Source organism: Thunnus thynnus, chromosome 5, assembly GCF_963924715.1.
Source record: "Thunnus thynnus chromosome 5, fThuThy2.1, whole genome shotgun sequence".
In the NCBI taxonomy this organism is placed as follows: domain Eukaryota; kingdom Metazoa; phylum Chordata; class Actinopteri; order Scombriformes; family Scombridae; genus Thunnus; species Thunnus thynnus.
In genome coordinates, this window is record NC_089521.1 from 26,552,985 (window position 1) to 26,577,415 (window position 24,431).

The following is a 24,431-nucleotide window of genomic DNA, read 5'->3' on the forward strand; positions in this document are numbered from 1 at the left end:
TTAAAGGTTTTGCACTTTATTCCTTTTTATACGCAGTAGTTAAATTGGAAGTAGCTCTACGTTTTACTACATATTTTCTTAACTGCAGTTGACTGTTTTCCGCCAGAAAGGAATGATCCAACAGCTGTTTAGCTGAAAAACAGAATCACTGAAATCTTAGATAATTCAGATATTCTCGTGATAAATCAGCAGTGCAAATTGTAGGCTAAGTGTGCGCATAGGTATGTGAAATAAAACTGTTATTGTGGTCGAGACTGTTTAAAAAACTAAAAATATATCTGAGTTAAGAGGCAACATTAAGGACGAAAGTAAAAACCTTTCATACTATCAATACTTGGAATTATCAGCTGTCTGGATACTTTTAAACCTTCAAGGGTTTGTTTTTTTGTTGCTGTTGTTTTTTTCTTCACCACGTCAAAGTTTACAATGCTCGTCTCTATCAGGTTCTGTTCTCGGCTGCAGGGTTTTGTGAAGGCGAGCATTGATTTTAGTCATGGGCTTTGTTTTAGTCTTTAGTCAAGACAGTGACTCTGTCTCAATGAAGTTCTCGCCTCCAGCGGTGAATAAAAAAGGCATTCCTCACTTTCCTTTTCGCCGGTGCTCCGTTACTCGCCCCTGTTGAGGATCTCTCTCTCTCCCTCACTGACACCGTGTTTTAACATTGCACTCCTCCAACCCTGGATTCATCAAATTCTGACAGCTTTGTCAATATTCACCACCTAAAGTGGGCAAAAAGCCATCTAGCACCTCGATGTGATGAACAAATGCGCTCATAAATCTAAATATAGCCGAGGAGCTGTCACCATTGTATGTAAAACTATGTTTAGCTATGAGGGTATTACGCACAAAATCTGCACATGCCATCTGTGCATATGGCATGTCATATACCATCAAATTACTCACCCATGTGTGGCACTTTCATCAGTACACGTAATTGTGCGGTGGCAAGATAAAAGATTGGTCTACCTGATGATGGATGAAAGGCTCTCAAGATAAACCAGATTTGGATTAGCAGATGCATTTTTACATAGTTTACACAGGTTTAAAGAGGGGTAAATCTCTGAGGGTAAATCTTAATGGATGCCATGATATCTTATTGATTACACCTACTAAATCTTGTTCAGTCAAGAAGGTGAGTGTACATAAATATAGGAGGAAGCTATAAGACACTAGAGAGATGAGACATGTATTGTGCACAATGACAGTTTCTAGTATTTCGTCCACTGTAGAAGCAGAGTAGGGGTTTCTGGCACAACTTCACCTACTTCTAAGGTGAATGGAGAAAGAAAAAAAAGTCTAAAGAGGACAAAACTCCAGCAACACTTGTAATATATAGAACTTTATTGTTAGGCCAACGCATCTTAGCTTGTGGCCTTCATCAGGGTCATCCTGATGAAGGCCACATGATGACCCTGATGGCTATAAACGCGTTGGTCTAACAATAAAGTCATTCTATGTACTACAAGTGTTGCTGGAGTTTTGACCTCTTTAGTATTTCGTCCACTGAAAGCAGAGGCCAAAAGTTCAAAGTTGTTCAACTTGCTTCTGTATATCAGCCACATAGAGGGTTTTCTTCAGCTGTCTTTCCAAAAGGTGGAAACATGTTCCTGTTTTTCTGCCCGTATTATATGCTAAATGGAATCTGCTACTGCACTGGGTAGTAAAATGTGAACATCTCATCATTTTCTTTAAAGATAAAATGATTATATTGTTAGCACTAACCCTTTAAACCTACTATTGGCTAAAATTCATGGACTATGTTGTTGCTGAATGCTAACAAAATTATTGTCTGTTTATCTTGGTTATAATTATTAGTTGTTATTATTATTAGCATCCAGAATGCTTTGCTGTTGCAACACAGCGCAGTTGAATTCATTAATCTGTAGGAGAATTGATTTAAACTGCTGAATGTTTTACCAGGTATTCGACTTTCCAATAAAACATCATTCATAAAGGCTTTAAAAGCTGTAACAAATGCCTTTATTAATGTTTATTAAATAATTTACTAATGCTTCATAGATAAGTCATGCCCATAAAAAGGAATAACTTTTGGGTGGGCAGATTGTGAAAAAGCCCCCTGACCGATTAGACTGTATCAACATTTAGTCTCTGGAAAAGGCTGCAGAAGATCTGGATCAAATAAACAAATTATTTAAAAAAAGTTTATTAATGGATTATCAACATTTATAACTGCATTATTACCAAAAAGAAAGCATAAACATCAGCCAAAATGACTGCTCACTACCTGGCAACCAACCTGGCAAATATTGTACTCATTAATGACTAATTAAAACCCTTTATAAAGGGTGCCTTCGTAGAAAGTGGTCCCAATCAAGTTTCTAAAAAAATGTATTTCTTCACCTCAGCAACATAATTTTCAGTTCATTGATTGGATATTTCTTACAGGAATGTTCCTTGAACGTAATAATTGTCTTGACTTTATGCTCTCAAGCTTGTAGCTTTATTTTTTTAATAAAATATCTGATATTTTCTAATGCAATCACTCACCTTTCATTCCTATTATTAAACCACTAGAGTTTTATGTCCATCCAAGCATTGGAAGCACTCCACCTAATGTTGTCTATATAGAACATTAACATGACTTTTACTTCCATAAACCTTCCCTCTTTGTTAATCTATTGCTTAATCAATGTCTTTACATTACAAAAGGTGCAAGATGTTTGCAACTTCTTATCTACTGTACATTATAACTTTTAACCTTTTAAGATCATGAATACACACTTTATAGCTTATTCACCTGAAGGCTGCATTCAGCTGTCACAGACTATTAGTCCTTGTATCCAGTGTTCTGGAAATGTAGACAGATCTTTGACCATGTTACAATAAGTTCCCTTTCAGGGCACACATCTCCATAGATCAGTTAAGTGGTTGAGAGGCAGTCAACCTCCAACAATAGCAGCCTTTATCTGCTGTCATCCTCGGGTTGGGTGGTACTGTAAGGGAGGGAATTTGAGTTTGCTGCAGTCGTCTGCAATGCATATGGTTGTTTCAAACACAGTGATGATCATTTAGTTGAATCGGCCGAGCACATTCGGGGGTTACACAAAGGAAAATTATGAGCAAATTCCCTCAGATGAAATGAAGAAATAACGCTGTAATCAGTCAGAGGCAATGAGGTGCATTACTTGTAATTACATCTTTTGGATACACGGAGAAGTTGTTGGAACAACAGCCCATTCAAACTCCATACTCTTATCATCTAAATGCAAATTGGATGTAATAAGGACCTTGTGTGTCTGTCTGCTGAAGCTCTGTGCCAACTTACAGAACTAGCAAAAAGAAAAAGACTTTCTGATGTAGCTCTCAATCTTTTTGTGCTCACTCTTTTTATTTCTCAAGATTTTTTTTCAGCCCCCCAGAAGCATGTTTCACAGTTTCTCTGTGTCTTTTTCATTATATTGCTTTTTTTTTTTAGTTTTTTTGTGCTTTCTGTCTTTGAGGCATCCCTGAGGTTCAGCGAGCTATGAAGCACATGAACTCGTGGCACTGTGGCTTCAAATCTGACTCATGACCCTTGTCACAAGTTTCTTTCCACATAAAACCACGGAGACTGTCCTCGCCAGAAATTCAACAGCATTGGTTGTTTGTTAAGATGATTAGGATGACCAACAATATGTTCACATTTTCTGACAAGTGATCTCTTGTGCTTCTGCCACCTAAAAAGCTCTTAGGTTGGGGTGGATAGTTGGAAATACAAAGCAACTTGAGTGAACAGTTGAGAATGAAAGGTCTACTTTACTCCCTCCCACTGTCTTTTCCATTTTACTTGACGACACTTATTGTCTAAATAAGAACTGCTATTAAGATAATGTTTAGCTATTTACCACATCTGTGATAAGGTGCTTGTTATACAGTACACCTCCCTGTCTCAAAAAACACTCTGGATCTCAGAGAGGACGCAGCGGCAGCCAAAGCTAAACTTTTCCACCCTGCCCTTATCTTGCATTAGTACCGCAGTGGCCAAGACAGGCAAGTCTCAAGTCTCAATTGTTGCAAAGTAGAAGTATATAAAGTGCTTCCAGGTGAAGCTATGGCTGGCAGCCATATTGAAGTTGCTTAGACCTTGGGTGTAAGAGGCTTTGAGCAGCTGATCTAAACACAGAACTTGGCCATCTCTATAGAAATCAGAAAATACAGTGGATCTGTGTGTTGTTTTTGACTCCGCAAAGCCTTTGTCTTAAAAAACTATGACAGATGGCTGTTAAGAAAGAGTTTCATTTTTTTTACCAGCAAGGTGAAGGCCACAGCCATCATAGATTATAGTGTTGGACTTTGTCTGTTGCTACATCTGTACACAGTACAGCTGCCAAAGGGCGTGAGTGATGTACAGTAAACAGTGGTTTGTGTTAGAGGATGCATGTTGCCACGATGTATCTCCAGTCCCTCTGCAGTGTGCAGAGTGGTCCCTGTCAGTGAATGATTTGGCAGGGACGCAGAATTTGTGTCCCCCTAGGGCAATTTTGTCACCACATGTTTAAACCATTACCACAGATGTGGCACAAGCATTTAAGACCAACAAAACCAGCGTTTGTGTTAAATGTGTATTCTATGCTGAAGCCTCTTATGCCATATGTAGACAGGAATGACTCCACAAGGCTGACGGCACAATTCTTTTTTGTATTGTGAAAAATTACATGTTGAGATGTGGAAATGACGTGCCGAAGCCAAGGAACTCTTGAGCAAGGAACTTACCCCCCATTGCATCGGTGTGTGTATGCAACTGTCTGGAGCAGGGCGTTCCTGGAAAAACCCATTCACGCTCAGTGAATCCACTATGTTTAAAGAAAGGTTAGATAAACAAGGTACAGATTTTCACATTGGGCCAAATCCCCACTTGTGCCACTTAGTGCCTTTTCAAATAATCATCACTGTTTTGATTATTTTGGTTTGAGTCACACTTTACATTAGTATATAATAATTCACATTTCACTGGCATCAATAAATAAACTAATATGAGACACAAAATCACATAATAATTAATAAAACTGAGGATTAAAGGTTTCTCGCTTATTTTTATGTTACAAATTAAACCTGCTTTTAAAAGCACATGAATACATTAGGTTGTGATAACAGCTCAAAAAGAGCAAAAGAGAAAAAAGGAGCATGTCCTATGTTCTCCCCATGTCCACTACCAACCATATTTTCCAGTGAAACCAGAAAGTCAGTACTTCAGTCATGAAACCAAACCATGCAAATTGCGCAAAAAAATGGTATGGATGAATAAGTTGGAGCTGGAACATTAGAGTGCTGTTTAAGTTGTTTCACAGAGTTCCCGGGCTTTCCATGTTATACGCAGTTTATTTTGGGCTAAAAAAGGCGGGTAGAGGAAAAGTGAGAGCAGGGTAGACGGACGGGAAAGAGAGGTGGGGGGTTGGCGGGTACTCCTAACTTCTCCCAAATGAGAGTTGAGCTGGTGTTGGGGAAAGAAAATAGTAGCTGGATGTGGTGGAGCAGGGCGGGCCTCCTCAACGGTAACGTGGTGGAAAACAGTTGTGTGAATGGCGGGAGATGGTGGGCTGACTCAGCCAGCAGACTTAGGAGAAACGGCTGTCAGATTGTGAGACGTCTAACTAATGGAGGACAGAGTGAGAGACTGTGTGTGTGTATGTGTGTTCATGGCCACTAATATGTGCAGGAGTGAGTGTGGGTGTTTATGTTTGCACCATGTACTTCTGTCTTTGGGTGTGTGCACTGGAATGGTTTAGAGTAACGCCGGTTTTGGATGGAAGGGTTTGAGAGCAAGCATCTGGATAAAGCATTTATCTGGGCCTAAATTCAGTGGGTTAAGCAACTAAGAGGTGTCTCCAGGGTTTAGGGAAGGGGAAGGGTGAGGTGGTGAGGGGAGGATCAGTCTGAGCTGGAGAGGGTCAGTCTGGTGGTGTGTGCCTTCAGCTGGTTCTCATTATGGGGCTAATGTGACGCTGTGATCTCAAACACACACTGACTTTGCAGACCCAGGTTAAAGCCGGATATAGGTTTTGGGAGGCCCCTTCACTGCAGCTTCTGTATCACAGTTTCCCTCCTCGGAGCATGGCGAGACTGGGGGCCTCATTTACAGAAAGGCCTCACTATCGGATTTGGTCATGGAAAAGTGTGGAGGTGTGAAAGCTTAAAAATTATGTGGTAAAGAGTCCTGCCTCTAGATGTTATATCAACATAAAGTTTGAGTAAGATGAGAAATATAAGACATGTAACTTTTTTATTTTTAAACTTTTTATTTATTTTTTTGTTTGCTTATTTATGCATAATTAGACACTGAAGTTAACATAAAACTATAGGGCTAAGTAAAGAACCCCACTACTTTTGTCGAATCAACTGAAATATTTCAATAGCACAGAGTATTGAAAGCTGGTATCAAATGCTTAGTCATCATACTCTTCTATACGTATTGTTTTATCAAACACTTTCTGATTGAAATCTTAATTCAGTCAATTTTCTGGGCTTTTTACCAGAGTTATATAGCTATTTTCTACCTTGGTGGACAAATCATTTACAATTTCCCTTTCATTCACCCATTCACATACACATCAACGCTGGCAGAGCTGCCATGTAAGGGCACTGGCCTGGTCATTGGGAGCAACTTTGGGTTTAGTGCCTTGCTCAAGGGCACTTTGACATCTGGATAAGACAAGAGGAGCCAACCACCAACCAGCTCCATCTGAATCAAAGTAAATAAAAAAATAAATACATTCCTCAGAGCACTGAATAAAGTATTACTTTGGCATTTGTACCAAAATTCAGGTATCAGCACTAGTATTGAAACAATTTAAACAATACCAAGGCCTAAAATCTACAGAGACCATAATGAGAAATAAATACTAAAGTCAGGGAATGCAAAGCAAGAGAGAGTTGCTTAATTTATGAGATCTGTCTGGGAAATATTTGGAGACCGTACAGCAGCCAAGCCCAACTTCAACCCCATTTCTATCAAGTGTTCCCCTGCGCAGGACCCCAGCTGAGCGAAGTTTCTCAGGGTCCAGGTCTTAAATCTCTTCTCCCTCTGCTGACATTTAAGTGGAATGATTTATGACAGTGAACTGCTACTCAGCAAAGTGTTTTCCAGCCCACTGAAAAGCCAATGTCATGCTGATAATTAGCGGTGGAGTGACTGATGCCTACATTCAAACCCTGCACTCGGGCACTGAGTGAAAGCTGAATGGAGCTATTGATATGTCAGAAATAACAGTGAATGAGGTATGTCTAGAAAGAATCAGAATTAGAGCAAAAATGCCGTCATTACCTTTTCAATATCCCAAAAAGCATTATGGTGGAAATTATGAGCTGAAACCATAGTACTGCTCTCTGCTCATTCATACTTGAATTTGTGACAGTTCCAATAATGCCTCAGACACTTTCAATAGTGTGCAACAGAAAACTAATGGTATGTATGATGGAAACACTAAAACCCACAGAATAACTGAGGTAAAGAACCACAAGAGTGCAGTTTGCTAACAGTAAGTGAAGTTCCAGAAATCAGTCAAGGGGTGTTTGAGTCACAACATTCGGACACAGGCTACATCAAGAAAAATCTCTTTGCTATCAAATATTTATGCCCTCTTCAATGCTCTCAAAGGAAAAGTTCAACATTTTGGGAAATATGACTTATTAGCTTTCTTCCAGTTAGATTAGAAGATCAATACCACTCTCATTTCTGTGCGTTAGCTGGAGAGGAAGCGATTAGGTTAGTTTACTCTGCACAGCCACTGTTTAGTTATAATAGTTAGAACATGTAAACCCAGTAAAACCCATTGTTGTTTTTACATTTCTGTTTGTGTACATATTTAGACAGAGCCAGGCTAGCTCTTTCCCCTGTGCTAAGCAGAGCTAATTGCTCCACAAACATTGAGAGTGATATCAACAAATAACCCTAAAATAAAATTTCCCAAATTTTGAACTATTTCTTAAGAAGTTTGCAGCTTGCTCCTTCGTGGCAAACAGCAGCTGTAGATAGCTCGGATAGCTAACAAACTGGAGTTTGTTACAATAGCTTCCAATATGCCACTGTTGGAAGCCATTGTAAGCCTAGCCTACAGACAGCTTTTCAGTGGATTATTCCTTAAATCAGTGACTCATTTCCACTTATAGCACTGTTGTTGTAAATGTTCACCTGCCAATAAAAAAAAAGAAAACTGTTGCAAGGACACTGACAGAATAGTAAAGCATATTTACAGAGGACACAGTGCATATCATGGGGAAATGGAGAAAGCCCTTAAATCAAACCACATCATAGGAAAATTAGGCGATGATAATATTCATTCATTAAAACCAGAGTTTAACACTGTGGCATGACGCATTAGGCTATCTCTCTTCAAACTGGTGGCCTAAAATAACTGACATTAAAATAATTTAGTTTAATTATCCGTACTAATCAGTGATGTAGCAACAGAACACAGAGCCTATTTGCTCCCCCATTTTGTGTTGACATTGTAAATATCAGAAACTCAAGTGGCTGGATTTAACTGCTAGCTAATTTCCTCCTGCTATTACCTTGAACCATCAGTGCTGTGGAGCAAAGCCAGAGCAGTCTAGTCAGTCATGCATTACATGCTGTCTTCTTAGTTTGTTCTTTAAGCTTTTTTTTTTAATAAAGTACTATAGTATAATGAAAATCCTTTATTGACCTTTAATTAAATTTATAATGGTATGTCAGGTGTAAAGGTGCAGGACACTTTCTATTCTGCAAGATAAGAAATGTATCATTGTAAAAGTCTTAAGTTTAATGGTCTATATACATGATTTTCATCGCTATTTGGGCTCTACTTTGTTCCTTCCTGTCCTCTACCTTGACACCCTGTTCTACCCACTTTTCACATGGTGAGGTTTCACACTGGAATTCATTACCGGTGTGTTAAAATGTCCTTCAGGTCAGTCTATAAACAGTCTTTCTCTAGCTGAGGTAAAACAGAGAAAGTCACAGCTATATGTATAAACAATCACTTGTTAGAACGTTTCTTGCTTTAAATGAGTATTTGGCAAAAGAAAGTGTGTGTGTGAGGATGTAGAGGGGGTCAGTTGAAGAAGCATAGGTTGAATTATAGTAAGAGGCGGGTCAGTCCTCTGATGTCACGGGGGGATTATTTTAACAAGACCCACCCACTGGGACCTTGGCAGTTGATGGCTTCCGTAGCTCGGCTGAGCTTACAGAGGCACGCTTTGTATTAGCCAGTCATAAACCACAGCAGAGCCTTGAGTCACTACAATGCTCTGTTCATGGTTGTGTTTGTCTTACAATGTTGTTAGGTGAGTGAGATCATCAGTCCAAAGTCATTATGACCAACGAGTCTTTTAGTTGAGTGTGATGAGCCAACAAACTGTGAATTCGTTACACGCCTTATTCGTCTGGAAACGGGTTTGAGAAAAGATGTTTACTTTGTAGCCTAAGCCTGCCTTGAAAATTTGAGAATGTCCCATTGTGTACATCTGAACGAGCACAATATTTCTTTGTTTGCTGTCTTCTTGAAATAAAATATAGCAAGGTTAACATGAAACTGAAATGCAGCCAACATTTGACAGAAATATTTTTTTTGGCAGCCTTGCAAGAGTGCATGCAGACCGTCTTACTAAAGAAGAGTTAATGGTGGGTTTCCGAAGTATAAAACAAGGCTGTCCCTTCTTTTTTCTAATGAGTAGCACTCAGTTGGATGTTGTGTGGTCTTAAACTTCTCACCTATAACCTTTCACTTCTCTGATCCATCCTGATTTCCCGCTCAGCCACACAGATCTCAATCTAGTGATGAAGCAAGAGAATGGCAGCAGATGCAAGCAGGTCTGTCACTTTTTTCACAAATGTCATTATTCCTCAACAAAACAAGTCCACAAAGAAAAAGTCCCCACCTTTTACTGTATATCTCCAAAGAAAGTGGGCTTTTCCTATTCATTTTGTATAGAAACCCAGCCTTTCAGACCCCTCTTGCATTAACAGCACAAACCCAGACAACACTGAGTCTTTCACATCCTCCTTTCCATACTTTCCCTCCCTTTTCTCACAGGTCCACTTTCCTAAGCTGAAATTACATTGCACTGCCATTCTCCTTTCAAAGGGAAAGGTCATAATTTTTTGTTTCTGCTGCCACTCCTTTTCTGTTGTGTAAGTGCAAGTTTTACAGACAGAGAGCTGAAAAGTTTTAATTATTGCCAGGGAGGAGGCCACCCGCTGTGGCTCCACAAGCCTGTTTTTTTATGTATTGTGCCTCCTCAATCTCCGGCTGGCATTGCAGTGTCTCACATGGGTGCAGATGTAGATGGGAAGTTGAAAGGGGGCTAAAATTTGTTGTGTTTGCTTTCACACTGACATAGTCTGGTCTGAGAAATGGCTCCATAAAGCCTGTAAAAGTGTGTCCCTGGTGACTTCTGAAAAGTCGGTGGGGAAAGGGGGGGCCCATATAAAGCCACACTGTCAAGGTATGTAGAGTTGTGGCTCTGCTCTCTGCTGTTTAACAGTGCTGGAGTTAGCAGTACTTTCCTTTACAGACCGCTGTGCTCAGTGTTAGGTCTGTGAACATGTTGCACTAAAATTATCAGTTCCCTTTAAGAGCAGCTTGTGCATGATTATGTTGGAATATTTAAAAAAAAATGGGGTTCTTCCTGGATATCCAGTATTATCCTAATATAGCAGACATGTCAGTTGCATTTTTCTGAATTAAAACACAGGTGATTACCAAACAAAAACTAAAGTGGCAAGTATTTATTACAAAATGGTTCTCCAATAATTATCACTGAATCTTTGATTGACACATTGACCTATAGTAGCCACTGGCCACAGGAATGCTCTGGTAAACATAACATGTATATAATACTAACTTGTTTTGCCAATTACATTTTGCAGTCATATAATTGGCAAAAAAAAAAATTAAACCATCTTAGAAGATGAAACAATATCAATAAATGACAATTATTCAAGTCAAAAAATGTGAGATGATCAATCAATGAGTGTTGCAATTTGCAGACATAACTGGAAAAACTTCATTTATTACAAGCAGAAGTGCTATTGAGCCTTGTGAGAGATATAATTGTTTATCATGGAGATGATTGAGTTGCCATATGGTATTCCCTTAAGAGCTTCCCAATTCTATCTATGGTTAACAACACCCTATCCTTTATATAATTATATCCAGAAGCCATTATACCCTGTTGTAGTAGGTACAGCCCAGCAAAGGAAACAAATGACCAACATAACCACTATTTATAGTCAAGCTAACCATGGTTTAACCATGGGCTACGTTAAGTAGGTGGTTTGTTTGGATTCCAGGCAGTGTTACCATGGCAAAATTGTAGTAGAGGAACACACAGTGGGTATTCTTGCCTCTGCATAACATTTTAAATAAGCAAAATATATTATTTAAAAGAAATCTGGACTGTCCTGTTTCTAAGATAATAGCTTTGTGTGTTCTATTTCAGTTAAAACTAACATTAGTCAAGTTAATCTAGATTGAACAACTTTATAGGAATTTAGGCTTCAGGATATTGTGTGTGTGATTTAAGGGACAGCAAAAATCAGCATCCTCAAGATTGAAATCTTGTCTTCTTTACAAGCACTTAAAATATGACTGGAAGGCGAGTGACTCATCGGCACAGACAAGTCACAGGACACAAAGTCGACTGAATGTCTCCAATCTTCCTGCACTTGTGGTCAGTCCATCTCTCTTCCCCATAGCTTTTCCGGACATGTGTCACTAGATTGAGACCAAAAGAGGATGGAGAAGAGGAGGAGGAAGAAAGAGAAAGAGAGACAACAGGGTAATTCATTCGGTCGTCCGTTAAAGAGAGGAAGACTCAGTTTCCTCCAAGCATTATGAATACAAGTGCAGTCAGTCATCAAATTATAGCCATCTGCATTGGCCTGAGACCAGGATTCTACTTGACGCACAATAAAGTAGTGTGAGCAGGGGTGTGGTAGTTAAAGAGGATCAGAGACTATCCCTAAATCAGCCTCTTAGGTGTTTGAACCTCCACGTGCAGACTGACACCAAGTGTAGCAGTGGCTTCACAGCTCAAGCTTACACTCTTAAGGCGCAGAGATGATCCTTTACAGATAATGATGCCTTGTCAGCAAAATCACCTCAGCTAGATCCCATCTACCCACATCCCCAAGTCCCTGGAAGATGGAGAAGAGCTGGGTGTTATGTTGCAGTGGAAAACAGGAGGCTTGTGCTGCACATTAACATTCTCAAAAGCCTTTATGTTTTTCTTTCATCCTGTAGATTTCTCCTTTGCATACCTGTTAGACAATGTGAACACAGAAAACATTTAAGAAAGGACACAGAGACAAAGGATGTGTCACAGATCAGGACATTTTTACAGATAGCATTTTGAAAATGTGCTTTTCCTACATGAAGCCTATTCCATACAAAGCTGTAGACAGCTTAGCCGGGGAACTAATGAATTCCAGGTCCAGGTACACAGCAGAAAGTAAAGCTATTGTGTGTATCATTAGAAAATATGCTCTTTTTCCTGAAGGCAACAGCAGCAAGCTGAATTTGAACCAGAAAATCCCCAGGCAGAATTGTCTTGGCATCATTCTCTCCTTTAGCGTTTTATCCCCATGCTCAGTGAACAATCCAACAAAAGCTCGGGTTTAAGAACCATGGAGCTCATTGCGATTTTCTTTGTTAATGCAATTGCCTGTAAGAAAAGATTCTGTTCCCCCATTTTTCAGTTTCAGCCTGAAGGCTCCTGTGCAATTAGCACAAGTCTTTCATTGGAATACCTTAGCCTTACCCAGAAACTCTCAGAACTGTACCATAATAGCCTCAGGCACAGCCAGTAACGACAATAGCCCCTAAAAAAGTAAAGTGACATTTTGAAATGAATGATTTGTAACAGTGATCATTTCATTCGATTCAGAAATACAAATACTATACAAATACTTGCATGTTTGACTCTAATTCTTGTTTTGAATTACCAGGAATGATCTCATTGCTTTAGTTAAGTTAAATTTCTTTCAGCTCATTAATGAATATTCACACAATATCGATTACAGAGTTCAACATGTGATAATATCAAAAAAGTTTCCTGTGATATTTATTTCAGTCAGCCACCAACGTGGCATTTCTTTGGCTGAAGGAAATCCGTGCTGTGCAGCAGTGTATAATCAAAAGTTGCTGTGTGTATTAAGCTCTGAGCTGAGACTGTTCATCACTGACTTTCTTCATGACAGAGCAGCCTTGGAACCAAAAGCAAATGCCTCTTAGTGAAATCACAAAAGCATGGGCGCAATGATAAAAGCTTTGCTTTCGTCCTTGCTGACATCAAAATGATTGTCTTTGTTCACATTTCCAGTGTTTGTTGCAGATCTCGGATGGAAGGGTTCATTTAAAGGATGAGAAACCAAAAGGGCAAATTTACCCTTCAGTGTTTTGAAGTTGGCAGCATGACATGAATGTAGACGCAACACAGACACAGGCGCCCCTTTAAAGCACATACACACACGTATACTTGCTCTCACGTGGTCAACTTCAAACACAGTGTTGAGAAAATACTTTTTCCATGTATAGCTATGAATGTGACTGTTCAGTATCTTCTTTTCTACTCTTGTATTTTCTGACTCAGTCATGTCTGAGAGATTGTTTGGAGATTTTGCACCGTGGCTTCAAGCCCACCGTCCTGCTAGGCTACTGAATGCTGTTGTTGATTTTTGAGGGAATGTTCTGGCCCTCATGATCTGGTAGGAATGTTCTAACTTTGAGACAGCACTGCCTCTCTTTGCTTCACTATTCCAAATATTCCAGAGCATTAGCATTTTGTGACTGCCTTCTTCACTGTGATCCAGTAAGTTTCTGTGTCTTGAACTGTCACCCCTAAAAGGACGAGTGAGTGACTAATGGAAAGCCCCCTTTCTATATCTCTTGGCTAAGGCCATGGAAAACTCATGCTAAGGAAAAAAGGGTCTTGGAGGTGGTCCAGTTTAATTTCAGAGCATGTGCACTGAGAAATAATTGACTTCCTCCATGGTCTACATTTTCTCGAGGGCCCTGGAGAGCACAGTCCGAGGCAGGTGGCTGAATTTGCATATCATTGGAGACAAGACAGCTCAAGCCTGGGAAATCCTGCACCCCAAGACTCTATATGCCCGGAAAACCTCCACAGGGGTAATGACTGATGTCTCAGTGAGAAAATCCCTTTGAGGCGAGAGGAGCTCCTCTTCAGCCAGAAGCAGCTGGAGGACACCTGATAATATAGAAATCAGCCCCAAACAAGTTGCACTGTAACATGAGACTCAGAAAAATGCCCATCTAATTGGTTTCTCCCCACTTTCACATAAGAATTCACAGAGTTGCCAGTCAGCAGTTGTAGGAAGAGTTTATAGCATTATGCAGCTGTCTTTCTGTGTTATCTGAATGTAGTTTCCACATAGTGTAGGGAATGCAAATTATCAAATGTTACTTTTAGTTACTGCAATCTTGGTGCTTTTTCTGTCTAAAAAAGAAGATGGTGGCATTTCATCTGTATTTAGTAATTCAAAAGTGGTGTTAAATGAAATGTGTGTGTGTGTGTGTGTGTGTGTCTGTCTGTGCGTCTGTGTGTCTGTGCATCTGTGTGTGTCTGTGTTGTGGCATATAGGGAAAATCACTGATTGTTCTTCTCCCTTCTCAGCTAAAATAATGCTTCTTTCTTATCTTTATATGCTATAACCTCTTTTCATTCTTTACAGTATCCTACTTTGGGGACAGCTCCTGCAGTTTACAGGTCTTCCAAGATGTTTCCACCTTCCACTTGTCACTACAGATCAAGACGAGTCGGAGAAGTGGGCTGCTGCTCCTGGCTGCAGGAATGGAGGACTACCTGTTCCTTGAGCTTCAAAACGGGAAAATACAGGTGAGTAGGTAAAGTGCGGAGGAGGTGAAAGTGGAATGAAGTATTTTTAGAGACTGTAAGATACTGTAGGTAGGTCACTGAGTTGATAGGTTGGTCAGTCCCCAAAAATAAAAAAACAAAACTTAAATTTACTTGAATAAAAGTAAAATAGAATCTAAACATGATCGCTAAATTTACTCATTTGAGGAGGCAAGTCAAAAAATGTCTGTTTTTTGTGCTAAAACAACTCCTTCCAAACTTGCATATCTCAAACATATTGGATGTAAGAATTAACAGATACAATGTGGGGGGGGAAGTGAGTAGATGTTGAAGTAGATGTTTCCACCTCAGAAGAGGTATGAGGAAAAACACAAAATTAGCATAATTAGCACATATAGTGTTAGCGTACATATAGATGTAGCTATACACATTACATCTTTAAATAGAGTTCTAAATATGTACAGTATGTAAATTAAATTTCAAAGCAAGCCATCTCCATTATTTTGTACTCACTTACAAATGCAGTAGATGTATAGCATCTTGTTCTGTGTTGTTTTGGTGGAGTATAACTGAAAGCTCTGAAAATGCTTTATACATACAAAAGACACCAGTGTTATTTTTTCAGGTGTATAATAACCTATTGATTTATTCTCTGCTATAATCTCAAAGACATCACATATGAAATGAGTTCTATTAAGAAAGATTTGGGGGATCTTTGCTGCAAAATATCCCACAAAATTGTGAATGCATTACAAAGATGTATAATAGGTTGTGGAAGAGTGTGACCTTAAATGTAGAGTCATTCAACTTCATGACATGTATATGACACATTTTATATCATGTCACTGTGAAAACAACCTAAATTGATTAGATTTCCCTGCTGTCTTCTCCAATATTCTCACTGGAATGAAAACCTTGACATTTTACATCTATAATTAATTGCATGACAGTTCCAAAAAGAAGCAGAATTAGCGCCAGGTGTGCCATCTCAGAGATTCATATAGATTTTTCCCAGAAAGAACAATATGTCTGCATTTTCAAAGAGATAAAATCTCAGGGTATGTGTAATAAAAAAGAAGTACTACCTTTCGCTGTCTTTTTCATCCTGAGAATTCACTGTTATTCACACATGGGCTCAATCGGACATTACATGGACTTTGTAGGGAGCTTGCAGTGTAAAGTTCGTTAAATGTCTGGTCCGACTGATTTGGACATTTGCTTTTACACATACAGCTCCTCCGAGTAATGTCTGGATAACTTCAGGGTTGCAGTGCATTTGTGAAAAGGGCTCTAGTGATATGAGAAGCACTGAGCAAATATACTCAAGGCTTTACAAAAATTAAATTGCCTTATCTTTCATACATGTGTAAGAATTATGTTGTTAAATTTGATTTAAGCAAAACTTGGATCTCTGATGTTATCAGTGAAACTTATTTGAAAGAGTTCATTTTGAAATATAGCTTGGTCAACACTATGAGCATACTTGAGTTATTTTCCAGGTTGTGGCTATACTGTCTGGATCCTAAATGTTATTATTCCAATATTATATGATAAGTGAGAAGATGCAGACATGGTCACAAGTATTTGGGTTGGGTTAAGGTCCCATCTAGACCTGTATCTCTACAGAATTCACTTAATTTTAGGGAAGGTATATAACATTTGCCCTGGATCCAATCCAAGTGCTACCTAAATGTAGATAATACCAATCATATACATAAGAATTATAAACAATTATACCACAACATACATTTACAAAGATGACGTTTAATTTAAGATTAGAATTAAATAAAATGTTTTTGTTTTCCCTTAGGCACGGATGAATCTGGGAGCTGGTGAGGTGACACTGTCCTCAACTCAAGGGGTACAGCTGAACAACCTTCTGGACCACAAAGTCTCACTAACACTGCAAGACGGCAAACTCGTCATGACAATTGATGAGCTCTTCTCAACATACGTCCCTGTGGACAATGATGGGGAGCAGCTCAACATTGATCTGGGCATTTGGCTGGGAGGAACAGGAGACCTAGAGGCTCCCTACCTCAGCAATGCCATTCCCCCTTTCCGCGGCTGCATGACTGAGGTCAAATTTGAGTCCCATCAGTTTGATATTCTCAGCACAGCGTTTCAACAATGCCAAGACACAAAGGAATCCTGCAGCAGTGAGTTTGAGGCTGGTGATGGGGAGGCAACTAGTTTCAGTACTCCTGATTCCTTTATGTCCTTCCCCACCTGGAGTGGGGCTAGTGGTGCTCCAAGGGTCTTAGAATTCCTAATGAAAACCACCATTGAGGATGCGCTACTTATTTTTCACCCTGGCCGAGAGTCTGACTTCATTGCTATTGGTATTATGAAAGGCCATCTCAAAGGTGTGCTGGACTACGGCAGTGGCATGGAGGTGCTGGACAACACCCAGGTGCAGCTGGATGATGATCAGTGGCATAGAGTTAAGGTTCAGGTCAGTCAGGATTCGTTTGAAATCAATGTAGATAGCCAGTCTGCCTCCCTCCCTCTCGACTCCTCACAAAAATTGGACTTGGTTGGAAATCTGTATTTAGGAGGTATCCAAGACAAAATGAAAGATGTGTTTCGTGAGAGTGGGTCCTTAAATCGTGCAGAGGAGGTAATCACTGCTGAATCCTTCATTGGGTGCTTGGGGGAAATCAAAGTAAATCAGAAGGATAGAAGTCTGCAGGATGCTTTGGTGACCAAAGATGTTCATGTTAAATGTGAAGGAGAGGACTATGACTACTCAAGTTATTATGACTCAGAAGCAACTACAACTTCTCCACCTGTTCGCATCCGATATGTTGATATGGACTTTGATGAGCAGCATTGCTACCCAACAGACGACATGCCAGAGATATTCAGAAACGTAACAAAACTTCTCGATGTCACCCCATTGCTTGTGCCTGAAGGCGGGGAAGTTTCTCTTGATGTTGACAACCTAAGACCTACATTTGACCTCAGTGCTGCAGGAATGCGTCAGTCTCAGATAATCTTTACTCTCAAGAATGATCCCTGGTATGGCCTGGTTGACATGAACATCAGCACAAAACGCATACAAAAGTTTACTCTGCTCGATGTGGTTAATAAGAAAATTAAGTATATGCATGATGGAAATGAAAGGTATGCAGATCAAATCCAGCTAGAGGTTGCTGCTCACAGTAATGACTACCTTCCAGAATGTCTAAAAACTCCTCGCGATTACATCCTGCCCGTTGAAATCATTCCTGTTAATGATATACCACAACTTGGTGGAGGAGAAATTACCATAACAGAAAATGGCAGAACTCGTTTGAGCCCCAGCCTCATCAAAATCATGGATTCTGACACCCGCTGTGATGACATAATAGTAACTGTAACCTCAGAGCCTTCCATGGATGTTGGTTACTTAGAAAAGGGTCAGCAGCCAGGACGAAGCATCACAGAGTTCACTTGCAGAGAGTTGAAAGAGGGAAATATCTATTTTGTGCACAGAGGGGGTAGTGCTGCTGAAATTACCTTGGAAGTATCTGATGGACAGTCAGTAAGCCACTCAACTACATTTAAGTTCTCTGTGACACAGCCACATATGACACTTGTTACCAACACTGGCCTTCTCTTGACTCAAGGCAGCAATGCTTCCATTAGTATTCAAAATTTGGCTGCCCTTGCTCATCCTCGTAATGGAGATATTATATATAACATCACACAACCTCTGATCTTTGGGGAACTGCAGATTATGACAAGTGATGGGATGTACAAGCAAGTTACAACGTTCCATCAATCCGATCTGGATCAAAACCGCCTCAGATACTTCAGCACAGACGCAAGTAACCAGGAAGATTTTGTGGTCGAGCGAATTCAGTTTGACACCTATCTGGGGCAGTTCTCCCTTAGGAACAATACCTTTTTAGTCAAGATCATGCCATCTCCAGTGAAACTTTCTACCCTGAGTCCACTGGAGATGCAAGCTGGTGAAGAGATAACTATCAGACACACCGAGCTTCAGGCTGAAGTGAAAGGGGAAAACCGAGATCCACAAACTTTAAAATACATCCTCGTCAAGCCTCCAACACTGGGTAGTCTCCAGTTGTTAGACAAAGAGTTGGCCGAAGGTGACATCTTCACCCAGAAAGATATTTTGGACAGTTCTATTAGCTACAGGGTTCGGGTGCAAAGAGCTGTGGATAGTATAGACCTGTTCCAGTTCAGAGTCTTTTCCGAGGATCGCTACTCACCCCTGTACACCTACCCAATAAACATCCTCGCGAATTCAGATGCTCCTGTTTTGACCAATGAAAGGCTTTTTGTCTTGCAGGGTGGTGAGCATACTCTGAGCAAAGATTTTCTTTGGGTGCAATCACCAAGCTCTACAGATTTTGTATACCAGATCACAGAAGTACCAAAATATGGGCGAATCATAAGGGACTCCCCACCTGGGCAGCCTCGATTTGAGGGTGCAATTAGAGTATTTAGCAATGAAGATCTCCTGCTTGGCAGGCTTATTTACAAGCATGACGGCTCCAAGACAAGCAGTGATGAGTTCCATTTCTCAGTGACAGATCAGGGAGCAGAGAACAGTCAGGAACCAGTGATTGGTGTTTTCAGAATATCTATCCAATCCAAGAACGAGCATGCTCCAGTGCGGGTTGTGGATAAAGTCTTCAACGTGGTCCGCCACGGTCAACGTCTGATAACAACTGATGTTATCCAGTTCAAGGATGATGACTCAGGTTTCAATGACACCCAAATTGTCTACGCTCGTGAGGGAATCCTCTCAGGCAATATCGTCTCAACATCAAATCCCTCACTGTCCCTTTTCCGTTTCACACAAGCCGACCTGCGAGATAAGAACATTCTCTTCATTCACCATGGAGCAGACAGGGAACGATTCTCACTACAGGTGTCAGATGGCTTCCACAAGACCACTGCGCTACTCCAGATTCAAGCAAGTGAGCCCTACTTGCGAGTGGGGAACAACACAATCATTGTCATTGACCATGGAGGCACCAAGACCCTTAACACCACTCTGCTGAGTGCTGATTCCAACATGGACATCAGAGATGACAGTGAAATTAAGTTTCAGGTGACATCACCCCCTAGCGATGGCAGGATTATTGTGAGTGGAATTGAGGCTTCAGCTTTCACCCAGGAGGACCTGAAAAAGGGTGTTGTGTCATATGAGCATAATTACGAGAGCTTGAGGTCCAAGGACTCCTTCACCTTCACAGTCCAAGCAAGAGGACATTCTGAGGAGGGCACATTCAGGATTAAAATATTCAAGCAAGGTTACCTCTCTGAGCCTGGGGTGTTAACCAATGAGGTCATCATTTCCTATGAGGGAGAACACACCATAATCAATCGGGACAATCTCAAGGTAATGTTTACTGACTCTGTAATTACAGTATGATGAGATCTAGCGTTACAGTTAACAAATCAGTTTAAATTAATTTGCTTTGCTGGCATTTAATCCATGCAGCACTATTTGTTTTTATTCAACAAGACAGCATTTAATATGTATTCAATTTGGAAGCACTTACTGTATGTGGCAGAGCATTATCTTTGTCTTTTTCAAGTTTATTTTCTCTTTGTGGACAGATCTTTCACTTGACTCATTCAAGCATACTGCCATGTTTTGTAACCTTGTCTCTAATCTACATTGTAACCACATGAAAGCTGGGCTAAATATTGCTGTACAGTTGCTGCTTTTAATCTAGTTTATGTACTAAATTACAGTCTATTAAGTGTGGAAAACAGAGCACTAAGTATCCCCTGAGGAAGTTCCTGAAGCCCACTGTAATTTATAAGATGAGCCTCCCCTTACTTCATCTTGAAAGCAATTAATGGGGTCTAAATTGTCAGTTCATTCCTAACACATTCCCTGTACATATATCTTGACTTTTAGAACAATGAGGAACATTTCTGAAGGTAAAATATTCTTTCGTTTAAATTTTAACTTCACAATGGAGTACACTTTTTATATCTGCAGTATTGACTGGACTGAACCTAGACACCCAGTGCACATACTACTGAAATATGTATTGAACAAAGCCTTGACAGAATGGCCTTTACAAGAGGTAAAATATTGACTTGGCTTCTGGGAGCATATCCAATGTGTGTCCTACTATGAATAGAAAGTAGTATGATGTTATGAAATGTTGTCAAATGCAAGCATGACTGCTAAACACTCTGAGGCTTCAGGCTCCAGAGAGTTGATTAAAACTCTTCAAAGCAGGATGACCATAAATCTGTTTGTGTGTAAATCTGTAACATAGCTTTAAAGGGTGCCCAATGTCACAATGGCTTTTTTAAATTTCTGCTGACCGTGCAGTCTAACACTGTACCCCAATGTATGTCCCCAATTCTTACTATACATCATGCTAGTACCAGTAAGAAAACAACTTATACTACAGTTGACAGTTCACCTTTTTGGTAATTAGTATACAAGATATTATAAAGAGTACTAACATGAATTAACTATACTGCCTTTGCACTAACAGCAAATGATTTTTAAAAAGTGCCTAACTCCTGATGTCAATCTAACTGCAAATACCACCGCCAATGTCAAGTGAAAACTGCTTTCCAGAGATCTCGAGAGTTTGATTTGTTTATATGCTTTGTTATGTGAACTGTTGCTGGGCAGTTGCACAACTTTCTGCTGTTTTTGTCAGCTGAGAATAGTTCCTCAATTTCCATTTTGTGTTGCATTGTGGGAGAATAATTTTCAGTCTACACAATATTTCAAAGTTCAGTCAATTTGTCAAGTTGTATGCTGGCATTTTGAGATATATTTAATAAATATAAGTCAAAAAACTGTCACAGAACATATTTAGATTTTTTTGCACTGTGTACAGTGTTCTTGTCAAGCCAACTTTATAATTTTTTGCAAGTTTGACATTCTACAAAGAAGTAAGAATATATTGAAATGTTGAATACCAAATTAACAGTACCTTTTGCCTGTACAATTTTACCTTTTAGGTGGAGCAAGCTGATATTCTGCCCACAGAAATGGTGTTCACCATTAAAGAGCCCCCTCGTCTTGGTCATGTGGTAAAGCTGACAAACAACTCAGACAGCACGGCCTCCCCTGTCCTCGACTACATTCACTCCTTCACCCAGGAGGACATCGATCAGGGGCGCATTCTCTACGTGTCTGCATCCGTCCAGGTTTACTGTCATTTAATTTATTTTGTTGTATTAACAATAAATCAGACATGGCAGCTTATTCTCTTTCATATTCACACTGAAAGGAATCAGACAAAAGAAAACTTCAGCCCCTCAGGTTTATTTTTAGTATATCAGTAACTTATTAGAACATCTATTTCTTACAGGGCAATGATGTCTTCACAGTGGATGTCAGCAATGGTTTTACCACAGTGGAGGACCTGCATATTTCTGTGAACATTGTGCCCCGGATCATCCCTATTCAGGCCTTCAACTTTACCGTGAAGGAAGGCCTCAGCAGGCAAATTAATCAAGAGATTGTCAACATTTCACATCCCTTCTACAGTTCAGCAAACATCGACTTTGTTGTAGAAGAGGCGCCACAGCATGGGGACCTCCGATACCTGGATGGAGATGAATTGACTTACTTTACATGGGATGAGGTATGTAGTGCCATTATGGAAGACATACATACATTATAAATTTACTTACACAAGACTCTAAACAATCTTATCTCCCTGCCTGCTCATTCAACTAATACAGCCTTTTCTTCACTGCACCACCATTGGTTTAAAAGGTTTTTTTTTTATGATCCCCTCACTAACTCTCAAAGACTTTTCACTCAACAATCAAGTCAATCAAGTGTGCAGTAGTACACTATGGTGTACTATTGTATGCTATCGGCTAATTAGCCGCTGGCTATAATGAGCAAGTTCATTGGCTGATTTCCTGGTGTCCAATGAACCAGCTCTACTCCTGTATATACATTATTTTGATATGCATGATTTCCAGTGCATGAATATGCCAGTTCCTATGCTTCCACTAAATTTGTATATTTGCTGACCCACCAGCATTGTCAGAAACTAGTACTATAATAGAGAAGGTCCTGAAATATGAGCATCCTAAATCCTTAAGAATCATTTCCATTCCCTTTTGGTTTCCCTCACTGTTTTCAAAGATCCACTCAAAGTTCTGATGTTTATTTTTGCCTCGCTTATTGTCGAAAACACATCTTGTAAAATAAAACTTGAGACTTTTTATTTACCCAACAGTTGTTTCCACCAAATGGTTACCATGTGTGTACCACATGTAATGTCAAATACTAATACTAGTCATTTCTTTAAGTCTCAAGGGAGACTCAAGGGAGAGTGACATCTCCCTCTCACGACTAGATCATCATAGTAGTTATTCAAAAGGATTACCACAGCAAGGCGTCACCATGGAACTTTCCCCAGTTACTATTCAGTGCTGTTTTGGATTTGTTGTGTTGTACCAGATAGAGAGAGAGGGAGAATCTGGGCACTGCTGCACAGTTATCTGGTCTCTCTTCATGCGGCTCAGAGGCCCCAGCTTTAGGAAAATATTAAAAATGCATGAGTAGTTACCGGTGGAAAAACCTCATGCATTCTGAATGGACCACATAGTTTAGTTTGAGCTAGTTAGATACATTTCTTGTAGCTCCTATATCTATCCCTGGTCTGCCTCTACTCCTCTCTCTTCGCTGAACCATTGTGGAAAAACTGACGATGCCTTTGGACCGCCTGAAGCCAAAATAAACTGGCCCGGTATATTCCTATAATAATGTGTGAGTGCACACAAACGTCCCATGCTTTGCTACAGCCAGACTCACTCATACTGTCTCTCAAAGATCCTAGTGTGCAACTCAGATAGGTCTAGTGCACAGCAGCGATTGCATTCATGGTGGGGAGGCAAAAATGAACATAGATATCATCATCTGCCACTATAGAAATGTCACAAAGAAAAAGACAAAGCTTTGACTTCTTTATACTGCTTCCTGGAGACTTTTTTGTGTGCACTGTGTGTACTTTTTCTGTTTTCTTTTACTGTTATACTCACAGAATGAAACACAGTCAGTTCTCCAAAATGAGTACCACATTGAAGAATAATGTCCAAGCTTTAGTCGGCGCAGCATTTAAACCACACCATAATTGTTCCAAAATTAAAGTCGGATGTGCGTGTACTTTTCGGAATTGCAATGTTTTTTGGGGTTTTTTTTTTCAATTTTGTTTCAAGTTCTACTGGGTCCTTCTGTCCCTGTGAATTGACACTGGACTTACTGGTGTGTCTAGCAATTTAGCAATAAAGCTGTTAGTTGGGGTAGTTCACTGAGGTTATGTAAGCATACAGCAACACGGGGGTGAAGTGAGAAAAACTGAGAGTGACTCACATGGACATCAACATGAACAGTAACCACAAGAATGTAGAGTAACTTTATGTGCCATGTGGCCCAGATGTGTCACATAAGTGTAGAACCTGTGTCAGACAATGTATGGCATTTTGCTAACCACAGCACTGACTATGAATTACTCCCTCTCTAAACAATAAAGTCATGTACACATTCAGCAACATATGCTATGCTGAGTGGGATCAAACTTGAGGATATATAGGAAATCCGAAACACTTTGTTCTAATATACCTTTACTTTAATCAGATGCAGCTCTCCATCAGGT

General features: G+C 39.9%; 1 protein-coding gene across 1 annotated transcript in view; it reads left to right on the top strand.

The window, feature by feature from the left end:
• cspg4 (chondroitin sulfate proteoglycan 4) overlaps nt 1-24,431 on the top strand; it is a 70,106-nt gene that overhangs the window by 23,335 nt on the left and 22,340 nt on the right. The window contains exons 2-5 of the mRNA XM_067590401.1: nt 14,672-14,835; nt 16,625-20,173; nt 21,775-21,963; nt 22,128-22,403. Coding sequence (XP_067446502.1) covers nt 14,672-14,835; nt 16,625-20,173; nt 21,775-21,963; nt 22,128-22,403 — 4,178 coding nt within the window. The remainder of the gene's footprint in view (nt 1-14,671; nt 14,836-16,624; nt 20,174-21,774; nt 21,964-22,127; nt 22,404-24,431) is intronic.